The sequence below is a fragment of the Poecile atricapillus genome, chromosome 1 (genome assembly GCF_030490865.1).
Source record: "Poecile atricapillus isolate bPoeAtr1 chromosome 1, bPoeAtr1.hap1, whole genome shotgun sequence".
NCBI lineage: Eukaryota > Metazoa > Chordata > Aves > Passeriformes > Paridae > Poecile > Poecile atricapillus.
In genome coordinates, this window is record NC_081249.1 from 72,721,113 (window position 1) to 72,741,056 (window position 19,944).

Genomic DNA, 19,944 nt, shown 5'->3' on the forward strand with positions numbered 1-19,944 from the left:
AGTGTGGCAGGATCCTTCCACTGCTTGTCCCATTGTGCCTGGGCACCGAGGTCAGCTTTGGACCCTTGCTTTCATGGGAACTTGAAGGGAGAAATGTGTGCAAGGCTCTGTGTGTATGAGCACAGACTGAAGCACAGCAGGTTCCCTCGGAACAGCAAGAGGCTGCTTTACTGGGAGGGTGACTGAGCCCTGGAACTGGCTGCTTGGAGAGGTTGTGGAGTCTTCATCATATTCCTGGATAATCTAGACAAAGCGCTCCCTGGAGAGACTGGGAGGGGCTGAGCTTTACAGGTAAAGGATTTAGTAAAATAAAGAGACACCCAAAGAGACCTCACATACTATAGCAGTAAAGGAAAACAAGCCTTCAGTTGCATGCTGACCAAACTGTTTATTCCCAAACTCTGAAGTGAAAGAGGTGTAACACCATCAGAAAGTGAAAACAGAAACCAGCAACAATGCAAATGTGTTTCAGAACAAAGACAGTAATGCAGCCCCAGTGGTTTGCTCCCTATCTGGTGCTGCGTGGAGATGACTGTCACCGAATAAACCTGAAACACAAACAAGACTTATGTCACAATAAAGAAACTATCATCTTCCCTCCAAGTCTTCAAACAAGATACTAGAACAAATGTCCCAGCATCAGGTTTTGATCTAATTCTTTACCATTATGCATTAGTTCCATCTACTCCTATGAAAAGGGTATCAGGGAACAATACTTAAAGGTCCAAGGCCAGAAAAGATTGAGATGTGGATACGTAGTTTCACTATTTCAATATTAGAAAGTGTTAGGAACATCATCTGTTCACATCTGCTAGAAGAGTGCTTATTAAATAGGAAGGCAAAATATGATGTAACACTGTTGGCAAAGAAATGTGAAAATCCAAGTCTCTGGTATTCCCCATGGATAACACATAGTATAAAGCTCTTCATTAAAAATATTCCATGTTTATCTAGACATGTGGACACCAGTATGCTATCATGGATGTTTGCCTGGGCAACCACCAAGAACCACCAGCACCTGATAAAGATTAAAAGCAGAAAATAAAGAAGATTGGTTTTGATTGTTCAGGCAGAGTACACTGCCACATCTGCAAGTTGCCTTCTTCATGTGTTGGCAGCAGCTCTTTATGTTATACCACCCTAGTGTTCTTTGTTTCAGTGTCTGTAAGTTCTTAAAACTGCGGGGTTTCAGTCACGGCGTGTAAAGAAGTTAATTTTTAACAGCTTTTGGTTTTACATTAACTACTTTACTAATAGAATGGATGTGTGGATAGAAGGGATTTTTTAAAAAATAAACTCTAGTTGTCCACATCTCTGGCACGTCATGCTTTGCTTAAAACTTCTGAAATCATCCCTCCCCCATGGTATGAATTTGTAGTTCATGATCGCTGTACTTACGTGTCACTCATCCAATTCTGCAAGACCCATTTCTATCAGCTTTAGATGAACCAGATTTTTGTCATCTCCATACAAAGAAATGGTAACCTCTGGTGAAACAGTCTGAAAGTTTACAGTGTTACAGTTACAGATTAAAATCTCAAACTGATACTAGAAGATTTTACTGGTTGCACTCACTGTCTAAATGGAACTATGAATATAAAAAGGATACCTCTGTTTTTAAGTAAAGAAAACTGGTTTCAAAATAACAGGAATGCTCAGAAACTTTGCAGAATTAGGAACACCACACCATTTTCTCTTAGCAAAATTCCTTCACAGTAAATGGTTTTCAATTTTAAACTATGAAGGTTCACAGTAAAATGAAGAATAAGTAAGCAAGTAAGAATTTTAGGCTCAGCAAGAACTAGGAAAAAAAAAATAAATAAGCATTTCTTACAAGTATGGAAGCAGAGAGACGCTTTCCTTCAACACAGTCCACCATGGTCCACAGTGCTTTCAGGCTCCACTCTGGGGAGTAAGGAATTCTCTCCACATTTTTGTCATCTGAAGCAGGTCTAAATCCTGCCAACAGAACTCGTACTGCTTGAACTGGATACTTCAGCAGATGACAAGGTATGTGACGCAACCTGAAACCGAAATGAGAAGTGCTTGCCCACAGCAATCCACCTGCCCGGAAGGACATCAGGATGGCTGAGTGGCTCATGCAGCACTTTTATGGTGTGGGAACCAGGACTGGAACGAGGACTACTCACCTGTAGAGAGTGCCTGCTCTATGGGAACACGCCAACATCAGACCCAACAATTCTTCAGACAGGGCTAGGGCCCTCTGAAGGACTTAGCACAGAACTATCAAAAAGCAGCCCAGGATCAGAGACCCCTCCCCAAGAGCACGGATCAGAGCACAGGAATCCAAGTGCGAATCATCACAATGCAGCACCACAAACCTCTGTGGTCCAAATGCTTCACACCTGAATGTGCTCTAGACACACTACTGGAAATAGGTACCTGGGGTTTACATTATCAACTCCCCATTCTTTATCTTTCTATTCCAGAAGCAAGGGAATGGGGAAGCAGAGTAGGAAATGCAACTCTGAAATGGAAGACACTGTCTCCCAAGACTCTAACAGACCATAAAGCACAAAATCTGTTCAAATCCCCATTTTTTGCATAATCTTCAGCAAGGAAGTGTACATTCCACAATAAGCTTGAGAGCAAGTCATTGTGATTAAGGAGCACATATCTGTGTGTGTATATGTGTGTGTGTATATATGTACTATATATAGGTTCTATATATGCACTGTAGTACTATGTATCATCCATAGATATATAAATGTATTTGTATGAAAAACTCAGACTTAGGGAGCCCCTAAAAGCCTGGGATGTTTGAGACACTCAGCTGACATCTGTGTCAGCACAGGAGCAGTCCAGAGCATCTCAGAACTGCACAGAACAGGGATTTACACTTCCATTTTCCACAGAGGCAGAGCAGGGTGTGTCCCACTCAGATACTCCCTTACCCCTTTTCTTTATTCCCCAGATGTCTTTTCTGTAGACTACAGTCACACAGGATTGGGATTTGTTTGTACACCTGAAGTGCTCAGCCCTTGTTTTGAGTAAGGTTCTCAGATGCAGAAGCAGACTAACCTGAGCCCACTCATAGGTTAAGTAACCACAGATAATGAAGAAACCTGATATTATAATAATGGGCTTCTCAGAACAACCTGAAGTGGAGAAACAGGTGCACAAACCCCACACCCTGCAGACAAATTATTTAACCAGCCAAACCACTTTAAATGAAATTGAATAGTAAATTATGGTAAAGAATATATATATGTAGTTATATAAAATAACATACATATATTTATTTGTAAGTACATACTTTATGATCTAAGTGTATACATACATACACACACACAGACATTTTACATGCATTTTTTCTTACTTATTTACCTGCTTGTTGGGGCAACTAAGTAAGTACCATAGTCAACAAACTGAACCAGAATCTGAACAGGGACAAGCTGTGCAACGGAGAGGAGCTTTGCTCTATACCATAAACCATCCACATACTCTGCAAGGCAAGGTAGTTCTGTAAAAGAACGAAAAAATCAAAACCATCATAATACCCCACAGGGCTCAGTGCAGTACAAACTTGAAAATCCACTTTACTTTGTGACCAAGATTAAGTCTCCTCTTCCTAATCAAAACTGTCCTATGATTTTGTTCCATGCATCCTCCAATTATCTCTGAACTCCGCTCCAATTAATACGATGCAATTTAAGTCAAGTTTCTCTACATCACATGGCAATGGTGAGAAATAACAGCAAATTGCTTGGTGAAAAGACAGTGATCCAAAGAGTTTTACGTTCCAACTTTGCAACTTGGACTCATCTGCACAATCCAGTTAGTAAACAGATTGATCTCCAAGTCAATAGACACAGGTCTGGAAGACAGGAGGCAGATAATGCCGAAAATCTCACCACAGCTTTATGAGTTGGCAGAATCAAGTACGAGGGAGAACTGTTTTTCTTCACCAGGTTTTAGACAGCCATACTTGTGTTAGTTTAGGCCCAACAGCTCTGGATATTAAACTGGTGCTCCTTTGGGCTCACACAACTTCTAAACCTTTATAGCATGATTTTCTGTACATAACTTTTGTCTTTTGAATGCTTAATAAAATTTTCATATTTCAGTGACAGATGTCTTTAGGGAAAAGTTTTATTACTGACAAATAGGATCTAAAGTCAGCTCATAATCTAACAGGCATCAGGAGTCTGACTTCTGTCCATCCTTTTCCAGTGGAGTAGAATGACACAAAAGCATCAATTTAATGAAGAGTAAAAACCTATTATAGTGTATCATGTAATTGTAGTGTGATGTTACCCCTTACTCTCCAAAATGTTTATTTAAAAAAGATACATAGAAATAGAAAAGGAAACTCAGGCTTTCTGAATATCCACATGAAACAACAGGGAAAATAAACACACAACGTACCTTTTTTGAAGTTTGTTAGATGAGGAAGAGTCTTTACAATTTTATTGCACCACTTCAGGGCTTTAGTAAGGTTCTCTGAGTCATGGCTGGCAGCTCTCTCTGTGGCAGAGTGCTTAGTAAGGTTCCCAGCAGAACCAAGACAAATATAAGCCTATTCAAAGAAAAGGCTCTGATGTTACTATTTTTGCAGTTTAGAAACTAGGAATTCCAACCATTATTAGAAGATTACTTTTAATCCAAATCCCACCTTTAAAAGGTTCAGCACCTCCCCTTTCTTCTCTGTTTCATCATTCAACATTCAAAGTACATGTAGGAATCTTTTATCTGATCAATGCACAGGACATTCTGCCTTTTGCCTGGGAGATGGGGCAGAACTCCAGGTAGTTGTGTGGGCTTACACAGAATTCGCTACTGCTCTGCCACATTAAAATCCAATGACCTATTTTCTTAATAAAAAAGCTAAGTACCAGACTGCAGTAGTGTTAATTCTTTAAATACATTTTTCTAGAGAAATGATTAGTGTTTCACTGCCCCCACCTATGAGGTTATGTCAAATGAGTTAATTCAGAGAGCTGCCCCACACAACCCCCTGCCCCAATAGCTCAGGACCATTCTGTAGCCTCTAACGCTCTAAGACTACCAGCTGTGATTTCCTTTTCACCAGCTCTATGGGACTGCAGCACGTGAGATGCTGACCAGACACACTTACCTCCTTAGGGGACACCAAGTGGGTAACTGTGACAGGAAAGGTTTCTCCCGGAACAGGCAGTGGCTGCAGCAGGTACGAAGGCGAAAGGTCTCCTTCAAATACCCCCTAGACCAAGACAGACTTCAGCTGAGCATCAAATTGATTAACAAAATAGAAACTAACTTAGGTATGACTTCTGGCTCAAAGGGGTTACCTAAGAAGGCAATAATAAAAAAAAAGCAGTGTGTCCCTGATGGAAAAAACCCAACATTGCAATGTACAGATAGAGACTTTTCTCAGCAGCACAGGTGTTGTCCAGTGTATCTTCTTTTAGAACCATGCATTTTACAGCTTGTATTCTACATGTCATTACTGCATTTGGTTCACCACAAAATAAACCCTAGTGCATTAAATTAAATGTAATTTAAAAAATTTACACTTTTAGAAGGATATATGGCACACAGCTCAGCTGGATCATAGGTCATGCAGAGACCTATTATCTCTAACTTAAAACACGATGTGTAGCAAAATGTACTATCTCTTGAAAATACATTTTTACACATTTACTTGAACACTTTTCATCATGCCCTGAGAAAAGTAGAAGCAACATCCGTAACTGGAAAATGAAACAATAAATTATGACCCTTTCTCTCCCCTGCAGGATCTGACAGAGGATGCAGTATAAAAAATTATGATGTTCCTCAAACTTTAACTAGGAAAAAATAACTTTGTCCATTCAAAGTATGTACTCCTACAAGTAAAGAAAGGATGTCTGACTAAATCATAGATACAAATAAACTGAATGCCAGATTTCTGCAAAACTATCAGGAGCACTCTGAGTCAGGAGCCACCTGACTACACTTGGACACACACACCTGGAATGAATCACTGCTGTAAATCTCAGCACACTTGGAGGTTCTGATACATTCTCCAACATTCTACTGCCCTACCAAGAACCTTTCAGGCTAATGCCTAAGCTAGGATTGCCATATGGCAACAAAGCCCAGCTCCTAAACTCATCAGCGTAGCTCAACACAACTGCATCTCAAAGACAGTGATGCAGCACTGCAGCAATGGGTACAGCGAGCTCTGCAAAAGCCACTGCCAGCAGCCGCGAGGCTCGCAAAATAGAATAAAGTCCTTAAAAAATGCACTTTAGCTGTCTTGTGAGCATGGCTGCTGAGTCTCTACAGCTAAAACCAGAACTGATTGCATTTGAATGTGTTCAGAGCTGCCTGCTTCCCACTTCTGCTATTTTTGAAGTGCAGCTCGATGCCTTGCTTCTTTTCTGGTCTACAACTGAACACTTCTGATGCTCATTTTCTTACAAAGTCACTTACTCCTGGAATGGATCTGCTTAATGCTATTAATTCCTTGAGGAAAGCACTTCAGGCATTCTGAATGCTTCTTGCTCACAACCTTCTTTACACAGCTTTATTTTTGTTTTTCAAATTTAATTTTCATGTTAAAGGTACAAATCTCATTTCCAAATCTATATTTAGTTTGCTGAAAGCTGCGTCGTGCTGATTTTATGAAAATGCAATAAGAGACTGATTTACAATTAGGTTTTCCATGTTATTCAGTTCTAATATAAACTGAGGGAATTTTCTAACTGCATCATGAGCCCACTGCCAGGAAACTCGAGCCTTGCACCAGCAGTGACAGCAGCAGACTCTGTACTGGAAAATTATTTTCTGAAGCAAAGATGAATGTTGGAAAGAAAAGTACACTGGCAGACTGTAAGAGAATTAAGAGAAAAATGTCTATACAAAGTCTTAACCTCAGATTTCAAGAAACAAAAAAATTAAAATAGAAATTACTTATGTATGGGTTTTTTTGTGTTAAGACAATGAAATTAGATGGAAACTTCAATTCTCCTCTAAAGAACATCAGGTAAGTGTCCTAGACTCTTGGAATAAATGTTTCTAAACTCCCCTATAAATCACTGGATTTATGATGAAACACTTTACTTAATTTACTCCATCCTTGCATATATTTCTATGAATAATCCCTTCAAGTGATAAGAGTATTACCCTACTCTTTGTGTTTCAGAGGAACAAAAAAAATAGTTGGACTTTAAGCAGAAGTGCAAAAATCTGTTTTCATTACAATCCTTGAACAAACTCTTGGCAATTCGCTGTTCCAAGAGTCTTATCAGCACATTGTAGCTCCCTGTGCTGTGCTGCAGACCTGTGTGCTTGGTCCTACTGCTGCTTACAGCACAAAACCACACAGAAATACTAAAAAAATAACAAATCCTCCAAGGTTACAACAAGCAACTGAATAATCTTTCCAATGTTAGAACAGCAAAAGGGACAAACACACACAGACACGTGTGTCTCACCAGCTTTTGTATGTCCTGGCAATCTTCAGCAACACAGTACTTCTGGTACGCCATGAAGGATGAAAGTGACATCCCCCCAAAATACAGGCTGATGGACAACTTGCCCCATGGGTTATCTGGTAATTCCTATTTACACAGGACAAAACAGGACTGTGATAGTAAAACTGGGACTGAAGCTATAGAAATAATAACCAAAAAATTCAAACCTCTCATGCTGATATGCTTAACACTCAGAGATACAAGACTGAGATGCCTATTAATATCAGTTATAAAACAAAAGGAAGTATCTCTCTTTCTGATATGGCCGCACCAATTGCTTATTCTAACACTAAAATATTATCCCAGGTTTGCACACTCAAACCCTTCCCCTTCACAATTTATCATTAAACTGGCTTGTTTTCAGGCAGCTTTTTACAGATTATGTGTTCCCCTATAATTTTAATAAATAAATTTTATTTTAGTAAATAAATTTACGCACATCCATACTTAATTATGTCAGAATTTTATCACTTAAAATAGAATTTACAACCATTTATGCTGCTGATAAGTAGGTTACTTGGCAGAACGACAACTCAGTATGAACAGGTTAAAAACAGCACTAACTCCAATGGACATATTTAAGACCTGAAAACTATAATAAAGGTAAAGTCATGGGAGAAGGAAGTTTAGTTGTGTTTTCTGTTTTGTCTAAGAAATACATTTACTGCTATACTCCTTCATGTACCATTCTTAATGCCAGTTAAAAGGAAGACAACAAAAACTTTGCTTCATTCCACATTTGTGAATGAATTAGGCTACCTCAACATGAATTTCAACCTCTTCATTTTTCAGAAGTTCTTGAAGGTAATCCACTGCATCCTGCTGCCAAAAATTTCCAATCTATTTAGAGAAAAGCAAGAAACCCACACATTAAGATGCTAACAAGCAATATTCTTCCTGTTCTTGGGGTAGATGATAATACATGACTATCATTAAAAGAAAAAAAAAAAAATCTGACTTGGAAAACATACATCATTAGTTTGATTTGTCTACAATGATTTAAATGCTATCTGCTATTTGGTGCATTAAAATTTATGTGACAATGCAACCCACAATTTTCAGATCCTGAAATGGCTTAGAAAGAGATGCTGCTTTGCAAATCTAACCAATATCATGTACACAATAATTTATGCGTACAAAATTATCCTAAGCATAATCCAAAGAATTACAGAATCTAAGATACTGCATAACAAAACACAGAATACCTTAAATACTTTTTATTCTCTGCTGTATCTGCTTTCCAACCTGTATGCTTACAAGCCTGTCTTTCATAGAACCATAGTCTAGTTTGGGTTGGAAAGGACCTTAAAGATTGAGTTTCAACCCTCCTGCCATGGGCAGGGGCACCATCCACTAGACCAGGTTGCTCCAAGCTCTCTCCAACCTGGCCTTGAACACTTTGGGGACGAGGCATCAACAACATCCCTGAGAAGCCTGTTCCCATGTCTTGCTACCCTTGTAGCAAAAATTTTCTTGCTAGTATCAAATCAAAACCTGCCCTCTGTGAGCTTGAAGATACTCCCACTTATCCTATCACTCCATGACCTTGTAAGGAGACCCTCCCCAGCTCTCTTGTAGCCCCCTTTAGGTACTGGAGGGTGCTGAAGGTTTCCAGGCTGGAGCCTTCTGTTCTCCAGAGTGAACAGCCCCAACTCTCTCAACCTGTCTTCACAGGAGAGGTGCTCCAGCCCTCTGATCTTCATCGCCCTTCCCTGGACATGCTCCCACAGGTGCTGCTCTTCAGGCACACTCCTGCTGACCTGAGATGTCTCTCCAGGATTGGCATGCCTATGGATCAAAGATGCTCTTCCTCTTCTCTGAGAGGTGGGCCCCACAGCACCCCAGCAGACCAGATTCCTCAAGGTGAGTGCCATCATCCAAGCAGCCCAACCACCTGGGAGGCTGTGGGAACAGTCCTGTAATCATTTCTTAACTCACCAGACTGGACTGCACCTTTCAAATACCTTCCCTCTGACAGACAGGACTGATGAAAAAACAACCAGCAGACCACAGATCCTTACAAACACTCTTGGGATTGCCAACCCCTGCGGATACAGCCAGGAGCAGTCTGAGGAGTACCACTGGTGCTAAGAGGAAGAGGTAACTCTTGCAGTGGGTAACAGTAAGTGGACTCTGCAGGGCCTGGCAGCCTCTCAGCAATGTCCCAGATACAAACAGGCAGGAGCACTCTCTAGAGAGTGTCAGGTCAGCACAGGGTTCCTCAGAACCTCTCTAAAGGGAGAACCCACTCTGTCACCCACTGCCTTTTGTCAGCTGCACTAGGGGTTATGTAGGGAGCTCCCCTGCTCAGCCCCAGCCTCTCTCCTGGCTTTGTCCTCAGCAGCAGCTTGCAGAGTGATGAAGCAGTGCTGCAAGTGCACCTCACACTCTAGGGAAAATCTCTTCTTCTTGCAGGTTCTTGCCATTGCAAGCTTTCATTCTTCTGCATTATTGTATTGCCCCTTCTCTCTTCTACCCGTGCTGCTGGGAGGGTTTCTGGCTGTTTGGCTGCAGGTCCACTGCAGACTGCACTTGGAATCAGCTCCCCAACTCCTCCTCAGCCTCCCTCATGCTACACAGCCCTCTCACCACCTGCTACAGGAGGTTTCCTACCTGGGCATGCTACACTTCCCTGGCAGGTCTGCTGCCCGTCCCTGCCCCACATATTGCAGGCACCCCACTGCCCCTGCTGGGGCGGCAACCTTCCTTACTCTATCAGTTTAACTGCTTCCAGCAATAAAAGCAAGCTGGTTATTCCAGTAATTAACTTTTACTAAGTGCACCATTCAGAGTAAGCAAGGTGTGGTGGTATGTGAAGGTGTTATTTACATACCAATTACTTACTGACAAAAACCCCTAAAACAATTCTCCTGTATTAGTTTAGGTAGTTTCCTACACAGCCAAGTTCTGAATGTTAGAAACACAGTTTTGCAGGACTGCAAAATTTCAGATTGTCTGGGCATTCTGCATCAAGAAGTCCAGCACTTACTTTTTGTTGCTGCCATTGCAAAATGAATTACCATTTCAGAGTACCCCTCTGCCAACCCTGCAGTGTCCTGTCTCACAAAGGTTTAACTCCACAGACAGCAACCTTTCAAGCATGGTCTCCTCATAAAGCAAATCTGTTGGGTCCTGATACAGACCTGATGAAACAATCCTCATGATCTCTCCTCTGAATCCTTGCAGGCAAGAGAAGACACCAGCAACTATTCTCAACCTTTCTGACTAAGCAGGGTATTGATTTGAGTAACACCTACTAACACACAGATGTGCCATTACTCACCGGCACAGTCTTGTAGAGCTGGCATGGGATGCAAAATGGAGGAATGCTGGTGTAAAATGTAGTTGGATACAGGTGACACTGAGGAATGCTCTCTATGTAACCATGATCTATGTACTGTACCTATAGGAAATGCAAAGCTTTCTTGAAATAATTTCTGGTTTCTACATTAAGTTTAGTAAGGGAACGAGTTCATTTACAGCACTACTTTTATGGAGGGAAGAAAACCTAATGGTTTGATGCTAAGTAGGTGATATGACAGAGGAAAAGCAAGAAAGGATTAAAAAAGCAGCAGATTAGGAATTCAGTTTAAAAGCTTCTCTTGCAAGAATTCCTACCTGTTGTGGAATAACAAACATCAGCTTAAAATTGAAAGGAAAAAAAATTGTGAACTAGGATCGATTTTGCAAATCTGCATTCAAAAATCATGAGCAGACTCAAGAGCTTAGGTAAGATTAACTGCTAATGAGAAGCTCTACACCTGTGCAGCAGAAAGAATTCAAAATAGACAACTGATACTTTTTGGGTGGGGTTAGAGCAGACATGGGATGCTAAACTTAATTTTCAAAGCATTCTACATATGGTAAGAACAGTAAAATAAAAAACCTAGAAAGAATTACTTACAGGAGATCAAGTGCAGCTTTTTACTTAAGAAAATTTATCATTGCTAAGGAAACTACAGGAAAAATTGTGACAACTGAAATAGGTAGAGAGATTTGATCTTTAAAATAAATGTGAAAATGAGGGCAGTAATCAACACTTTTCAGCAGAATAAACATCTGCATAATCAGGTCAGCTGAACAAAAAAATGTGAAATCCATTATTTATTTTAGAGGATTAGATGATATGCCTTTTTTAAACACATATATGCAGATGTACATACATTCTCCCCCCTTCCCCTCATACAATCAAACTTACCTGGAGAGTACTACTGCTGACTTCTACAATTCTAGCTCGATACCACATAGTATCTGATCCTCTTACAACACAGGCTTCTCCCTTTTTCCAGCAGTAGGGTATAAGGAGACCAAGGCCTTTGAAGGTATTTTGTATTTCAGCCATCAACTGGGTTAGTGCAGTTTCTTAGGAGAGAGGATGAAAAAAAACAAAACTTAAAAATAGTCCCTAACATTCATGCAAAATATTTCCATCATTAAACCCCATCAGATTCAGATCAAGACATGTATAAATATAAGACACATGTGCTTCTCCAAGATATATTTTCCAACACTGATACAGTATGTATGTTCAATATGAGTTACTACTTAAACAGTAAAGTGCATTCATTTCCAGTTCTGAAGCCATTAGTAATTCTGAATTCTAATCTCAGAAGAACTTCTACAAGAGTCTATAAATTTTGTAACTGACACCTAGGCAGCGCTAATATCAGAGCCAAACAAAGCATGAACAAGACAACAACTCCCAGACCACTGTTTCAGTGGTAGGACACCATGAAACAGCACAGAAGAGGTGTCCAGAAAAGCCTCTTTTGCTGTGGGTACAGCCTACAGCAAGAACTGCAGGAAGGATACAGAGTCTTTTGTGCAAATGGAGTTACTGTACTCTGAATTTCAAAGTTCTATGAATAAAAATACTTACATAATCTAGTAGTTAAATGTACTTGTGGAGCAAAAAAGATAGAATTAATGTCCTCATATGTAAATATTTCTCTAAAGTACAATATACTAACATGGAACTGAAGACTGACACTGCAGCTTTCAGAAGAAAATAATACAAACAGAAAACATTGTGAGATATAGAATGTATCACAATGCAAATAAACAGCCTGAAGAAACTGTATACTGAGCTTAAACTGAAGGAAAAAAATACAGCAGTATCTGAGAACCAAGGTAACTTCCAAGAATCATTATGACTGTATCTCCATCACTTTGAAGTAAACTACATTATCAGTCAACATTACAGAATAAAGCACTTACTGCATTATCCATTACAGCCTAGAGAAGAAAGGCAAGTAACTGCCCATCCAAGTGCTTTGGGTTTTTGGATTTCTTTTTTTCTGGGTTTCTTTTGGGAGGGTGGAAGGACAGAAAAACTGATTTAAGGACAGAGAGAATCCTTGCCCCTCACACCAAAGGATATCACCTCCCAAGAGGAATCTTTCAGAACAGTGAACATGTACCAGACAGGTGTTCTAGTATACACTCTGATACCCAAGAGCACTCAGATTCATAAATGTATTTTCTTCTATGTAAACTCACCAAATGATTTTGGTATTATATAAATAGTTCCATCACTTCCAATACAACTCACTACAGCCTGGAAAACTTTTGCTTCAGGAAAAATGGGAGATTTATATACATCATCCATTTCTGAATGAGGCAGTGGCTTGTCTGTTTTGAGTGACTTTTGTTCACTCTTTGAAAGAGTGGTATTTTCCTCTGGAACATTCTTGTTTCTTGCATATGTAATTTTGGAATTGCAACCATCCAGCTGTGCATTCTCAAAATGTACTTCAAGATGCTCCGTGGAGACTAAGCAAGCCCCATCAACTTTACCAGTTCTAGAAGATTCAATCAAATATCAATATATTAACTGACAAAGAACTTGAAAAGTGCAAAACTACATAATAATGCAAGTAAGAAAACCAAAGACACAGAAGTGGCAAAGGTATCTCAAAATACTGTCAAGCATCTCATCTACAAACTTAAGAGAACTGAAATGTGCTGTGGATACAAAAAGGAACATCATACTCAAGGAATTCCATTGAAGATGGAGTTCTATTTCTAGAACTGTAGAACATGATCCAAATTTTTTGATCAAGTTTGGTCAAATATGAACATCAGAGTCTGAGAGACTATTAAAAAAAGTATCCAAACCTTCTGTTTCTAAGAGCCAAACCCTGTTCAATAAGGAATTCAGAAGTATCAGTCATTTTTCCTGTTTCATCTTTGAAAAGAATTTTCACAGGCAACGCACAACCCACATCATTTTCCTGGAAAAAATGGGAAAGCTGGATAACATATTACAAATACACATTTCCTCTAAACTACAGGCATATTTTTCATTTTATTGGTACTGACTGTCAATCAAACATGCTTGAACAACTGATGCCCACATGAGAAGACACAAATTTATTTAATCCGTATGACAGTTCCAATAATTTTACCAATTGTTCTACACAGGACATTAAAAAAAGTTGTAGAATAAAAAACTGCTCTTTCCCTCAGCTTTTTTAATAGAATCAAGTGCCAAACACTTGTTTTTCAGAAGGAGATTTAAACCCATGCATAAATAACTTCACTCATCACTGCTTTATTTCCACACACACTGAAAAATACCACTGGCAGCTGCCAAGAGATGCTGAACAAATCAAACTCTTCTAATAATCCTGGTTTGTTTTTTCTTTTTTTTTTTTAAGCTGTGGAAGAGATCAATTACTAACGATATTCATACAGGACTGGATTAATTCTTTCAGTCTCTGAGGCCTGAAAACTAATATAGTAGCTGCTGAAATCATTCTCATCAAGAACCTGAGCAGCTTGTTCATCTGACATAAAGGCTGTCAGCATCTAGTGATCCCAAAGGTACACCTACTATTCTTCAGCAACCAAATCTATCAAAGATGAAGTTCTCTCCACACCAGGTAACCAACTGCTCTAACGCTCCAGTGAGTAACAGAAGTAAAACAGAAAGAAGAAGCAGCACCTTTTTCCCTAGAGCAAACAGCTATACAATCAAGTTCTATTCATGACATTTTGAAAGGTAAAATATTCAGGAAAAAAATCCCAAATTAGCAGAAAGCGTAACAAATTTTATAAATACCACTGGTTTTGATTACAAACCTGTATGACTATTTTTACTTGTGCTCCAGTTAGGTAATAGGATAAGCGTTCACACACTGTTGCTGTCCACTGTGTGCTTCCACCTGTCGGTCTAACACAGAACAAATTATACTCTCTAGGTACAAAACAAGTTGGCATCTCTTGAGTATAACCACCAATTCTTCCCTCTACTAAAAACTTGACTTTTTTTTTTAAACTGGCTAAAACAATCTCTACTACAGTCAAGAGTAACATGAAATCATTATGAATTTCTGGATTTCTGCATGAGGAAAAATTAAAAAACGCAAGCCCAAAACTTCAAAATGAGGAGGATCATGAGTTCTAGAAGTTATGACACCTGTCATAACACTCTAGAAGAAGAGACCCTTTTTCCATAGTTTCATGAGATCAAATTCACCTCAAATTCTGAGCCAAGGAAAAATGAGTATTCAATGAAATAAATCTGTTCATTATTTTGTGATTCAACCTATAAATATTATTTATTTCTACAGCACAGTTTCTGCTTTACTACTATACAGTATAACCCTTAGAAAAACTCCAAACCTTTATTTAATAAATCACAGCCACCACCCCATTTCTTTATTCAAAAAGAAAACCACATCCAAATCTTAGATAATCAGTGCTAACAAATAATAAGAAGTCATTATTAGTTTCCAATGCTGTCACTTAGTATAAGGGAAAGACTACCTTATTTCTGTCAGTGAACACTCTATTGCTAATGTCCTAATGGTCTTCATGTTTTCCTCTAGTTTTCTCAGACAGCTCACTTCCACTGTTTTTTCAGCTCCAGAATCATAAAGTAGTACCTGTAACAGGCAAGAAACAACAAAACCCCTCTCTTACTGTTATCTGTAAGAAATCATAATTCAAAGCATCCCTGAGGAGGTTAAAAAATTCCAAACATTACTGGGATTCAACAAATGCCTTTTGAAATACTTCACTGAAATACTTCATCACAACTCAAGCAACTACCACAGCATAGCCAAGGGACAAACTGTACAATTGTGCTCAAAGGGGGTTAAATAACTTTACTGACTTTTTGGTAAACCAAGAAACACTGAAGTAGCTCCCCTCCATCCCTTGCTTTTTATTCTGATGGGGTTAAATCGCTGTTTGAAGGCTCTTAGGCTCAGAAAGCAGGTGATGCAAACCTGAAGTACATTAAGTCCCCATTTCTGCTTCCTGATAAAAAACCCCTGGGCACAACCTGATAATGGTGGGAAAAAAATCAACAGCAATCCAGTCCTGGGTTATCTGTATGACCAAAAAGCCACTCTTACTTTGGAGACACAAGTATCTAGTCACAAAATTGCTTATCCTGGTGCTCATTATTTTCAAATTGGTACAACAAAACTCATGTTTCAAGCAGTGCTGTGTGAGCTTAATTTGTAAAATGTCATAGCTACATGGCACAGTGCATCACCATCAGTTTAGGGCTCATGCAACTGCACTACCTGTGTTCCTGTGGTGTTGCACTTGGTTCAACTGGCTCCATCTTTTAACAAGGATCATTACGTTTGAATTACTGCGACACCCGCTTTCACACACTTTCTGGAATCTAAAATGAATTGTTAGACTTTATCTTGGAAATCTCTGCCATCTTCCAAAGGGTAGGGCAAATAAACAGAAAGTCAACCTCATGAGCCTTCCTCAACTACCAGATTCCCTGCTAAAGGCACCTGAGTTTTGACAAGACAGTCAACTGATTTGCAGCAATGTACAGCACAACTTAAACTCTCAACAGAAGCAAAAGACTGCGAGAAAATATTAACACAGAAGAAACAAAGATATGACTTTATTTTGTTCAGTGAATGCTTTCAGGCTTAGAAATAACAGTATGAACCCTGTTATAAGAGCTTTACCTCTGCACTTGTTTCAGAGACAATCCTGCTTATCTGACCTCTTTGCCACTGTCCCACATCGTGTACATAAACAGCACAGTGCATTTCACTCTCCCACTTCACACACTGTGGCTGGGATTCCTTGTAGATGGAAGCCATCTCCTCCTGTAAACTAACATTAAAAAAATGCTGTTCTAGTGATAAAATCTAATGCAGAAAAAAAGGGCTTATTCAGTCATTATTTAACTAGCATACAATGAAGTTCTACTGTTTTAACAGATGCACAATACTGCAGTTTTTCTTCATGACATAGAAATACATGAAATGGGAGTTACAAAACACATGCATCCTGATTAAAAGTCTGTAAAGCTATCATGTTAACTTAGACACTGGACTTAATCTGAGCAACCCTGAGTGCTTTGTATGGCACTATTTGAAAATGACACTGTTTTCTCCTGACAGCTTGAGCGTGTGGTACTAGATGTCATGACTACCTAAGTGGAACTCAAGGTAGTTACAACCAAGAAGATGTGAAGATAAATAAATAAACAAACAACTTGCACTAAACCATGACACACTCCTTTAACTATCTTCTAAGAGTAGGCATGACTACCTGAATGTTACCTAAGTATCTACCAAAGGCAGACTGATAGACACCATGTCTAGAAATTCTCTTTAAACATCCTAACAGGATACTGGAAACATTTTGAAAAAAAATCCCTGCTATTATTAAGTTCTAAGACTTGGGATACAGGTTTTATTTAACCAGATTTCTAATGAGGGAATGGGAAGGAGAGAAGAAAAAGAAGGAAGATTTAATCTTTTTGGACAGTGTTGCCCTCACCAGGCCCCAATACTTACTACAATAAAACTGATTTGAAATATGATTTAATTTGGAAACTTAATTTGGAATCAGAGCTACTCAGTAAGCCACAATATAGTGCCAATCTCTCTTCTGCTCCTATACTTTCCTCAACAAAGGCAAGTAAGTCCTTTAAGAAGTACACTGTGTCAAATGCAACTCTCACCAGAGTTTGTTCTAACTGTATTTCACCACCCTGCAGTAAGAACACCTTAACTGAAGGAAAGTTCTTTGAATTTTAGTACCTTTTCAGTATACTTTCTGATGACAGCAACTGAACAAAAATTTTACTAGGAGACACAACATGACTAATTCTCCCATGTAACTCCTTGTTACAGAGTGATCTGATATCTCCTTCATCTACAGGTTCTGTGTCAATAGGAATTAAAGCTTCTGAGGTTTTAGAAATTTCTTCTAGAGGATCATCCCATATTTCACTGGGCCTTACTTCAGTTCTTTCAGTGTACCTGTAAAGAGCACAAAATAATTAGAATGGAAAGTTTAAACAGATTTTAAACAAAGTGAAAAAGGCTCAACGACAAAATAACAGGAATTATTCAACTTGAAAGAAAGTGAATTGCAGCTTAGACAAAAACATTTTTAAGTGCTACTTCTGAAACACTGACGATAGTAACATTTTTATTCTCATTCAGAAGGTATCCTTGAACATCCAGGGAACAGAAGAGCTAGCACAGGGAACACCAAGATCATAAGAATAGATCTGGAGTGGGCCTCTTGCCCCACAAAATAAGGGACAAAGGCCTGTGGAGGGTCCATCCTAAAGCACAGGAGAAAAGAAGGAAGGATCAGCACGGCTAAACTGCTGCGTCCTGACTCCAACTCCCTGCACTACTCACTGCTTCCCTGAATGCACTGAGTGTAAATTAAGTGCATGAGAGGAAAGAGGAGCGTGGAATAAACTTGACCCTGGGAATGGGCGAGGGTAGGTGCTACAAATGCTTGTCTTCTGTGCACCAATGCCTCAATTAGTAATTAAATCTTTATGCTAATTAGTAATAATTAAGTAAAATCAAGCCTGCAACAGTACTTGGTAAGTGATTTCTGTGTCTTTATTTTGACCCATGAATTTTCTTGCTTGAGTTTCTTTATTTTCTTCCCAGTTCAACTGAAGGAGGGGGAGTGAGCAAGGGATCATAAAACCCACTTTATTCAAGGGATCAGTGTTACACAGCAACTTACGCTAAAGGAATATACCTGACTGAAGGCTGGAAGCATACATCTAAATACAGATGGGACACAAAGTACCTTTGTGACAGGGAAAAAACAACTTGGCTCTCCAGGTTATATAACAGAAAAATCTTACTAAAAATGGTGACTGTGACAATAGAGCGTTTCTAAGATTTAGTTACATTTCTAAGCTACCAGAGAAAATCCACTTACATCCTTCCTCCTGAAAAAAGCAAATTCAGGAATTTCCTTTCAGAATGAAAACTTCCTATTTAATGAAGTATTTCCATCAGTATTCAAGAATTATTAACAAAAGAATAATTATAGATTTTCATGAATATAGCCCATCGATTATCTTGGTAAAAAGCCAGCAAATTAAATGCAGCAGTGTTATATCCTCATCAGCCTCATCTCCCTCACCACACTTCCCAACTCTGCTGTCTTCCCAACTCTTCTGTTGCTGTCACAGCTGTTTACCCAAGTGTTTTCTAGTAAGAGATCTCTCAAGTAGATGATTAACCTTAGGTACAGGTTTAAGACACAAATTCATTTTCTTACTGCATGGGAATGAGAACCTTAACAGTGAACACTTGGGAAGATTTGGCACTTAGGGACACTGCAAGTATGATGCAAACATTTGACCTCCAATTTTTTCACAGACACAACTTCAATACATTATTCAAGATTTAGTTTGAGAATTTAACTATGAAACTGCAGTTACACTCTACACCAGCTGATGAATGTGATTTGAAAATTAATTTATCACAGATATGGTAAATTCCAGCCCCTGGAGGTGACACACCAACACCGGCAGTTTCAATACACAAATTTTGTATTTTCAAGTATTTTAAAAGTTATGCATAAGTGTATTTACCCAGGTATGTAGGATGCTAAGTCCTCCTCAACTAGCTGGCAGTTAATACTCAATTTTCTCCCGTTATCAGCAGAGGCATTGAAGAGTTCAACAGATAAGATGTTATTATCTAAAATTTCTGTGAATGAATAACATCAACATAATTAGTGCCAGTCAATGTCAGTAGGAAGACTATGGTTTTAGAGGAATGACAAAAAGTACTAAAAGACAGAATTCTCCAAAATTACATTTCTTGTACAAAATAATTGATTCTGAACATCAACAATATGCAGATGGCTAGCTTTGCACATATCTATAAAATTAACTTAAAATACACCAATAATCACAAAATGCTTTTGTACAAAAATCCAACTGCTACACATAATTCCGTTTATTAAATGGGTTCCAAATCATCATTCCACAAGGGCTGAAAAGTAAGTAGCTACATATGAACAATATATGGTATTGAGAAAAATCCTACTAAGGCATATATGTGTTTTCTGAAATGATTTTAATTTTTTGGCAATATTTTAGAGCAGAAGCAATCATACTCCCAGATACCAGTAATGTCAGGAAACATCATGGATAGATAGTACCTTTGGAAACAAACCCATCTGAATAACCAGAATACTTACATCATGTAACACTGGTGTGGTC

The 19,944-nt window shown here is 38.9% G+C and overlaps 1 protein-coding gene across 1 annotated transcript in view; it reads right to left on the reverse strand.

Annotated features, from left to right (window-relative positions):
• Positions 1-379: 379 nt before the first annotated feature.
• RNF17 (ring finger protein 17) overlaps positions 380-19,944 on the reverse strand; it is a 41,519-nt gene continuing 21,954 nt past the window's right edge. The window contains exons 18-34 of the mRNA XM_058835846.1: positions 19,309-19,426; positions 17,492-17,713; positions 16,406-16,556; positions 15,231-15,349; positions 14,544-14,634; positions 13,578-13,693; positions 12,960-13,261; positions 11,659-11,822; positions 10,744-10,863; positions 8,220-8,300; positions 7,422-7,547; positions 5,099-5,203; positions 4,390-4,540; positions 3,349-3,484; positions 1,835-2,024; positions 1,399-1,500; positions 380-548 (exon numbers count right to left, since the gene is read on the reverse strand). Of these exons, the coding sequence (XP_058691829.1) occupies positions 1,402-1,500; positions 1,835-2,024; positions 3,349-3,484; positions 4,390-4,540; positions 5,099-5,203; positions 7,422-7,547; positions 8,220-8,300; positions 10,744-10,863; positions 11,659-11,822; positions 12,960-13,261; positions 13,578-13,693; positions 14,544-14,634; positions 15,231-15,349; positions 16,406-16,556; positions 17,492-17,713; positions 19,309-19,426 (2,291 nt within the window). The 3' untranslated portion in view covers positions 380-548; positions 1,399-1,401. The remainder of the gene's footprint in view (positions 549-1,398; positions 1,501-1,834; positions 2,025-3,348; positions 3,485-4,389; positions 4,541-5,098; positions 5,204-7,421; positions 7,548-8,219; positions 8,301-10,743; positions 10,864-11,658; positions 11,823-12,959; positions 13,262-13,577; positions 13,694-14,543; positions 14,635-15,230; positions 15,350-16,405; positions 16,557-17,491; positions 17,714-19,308; positions 19,427-19,944) is intronic.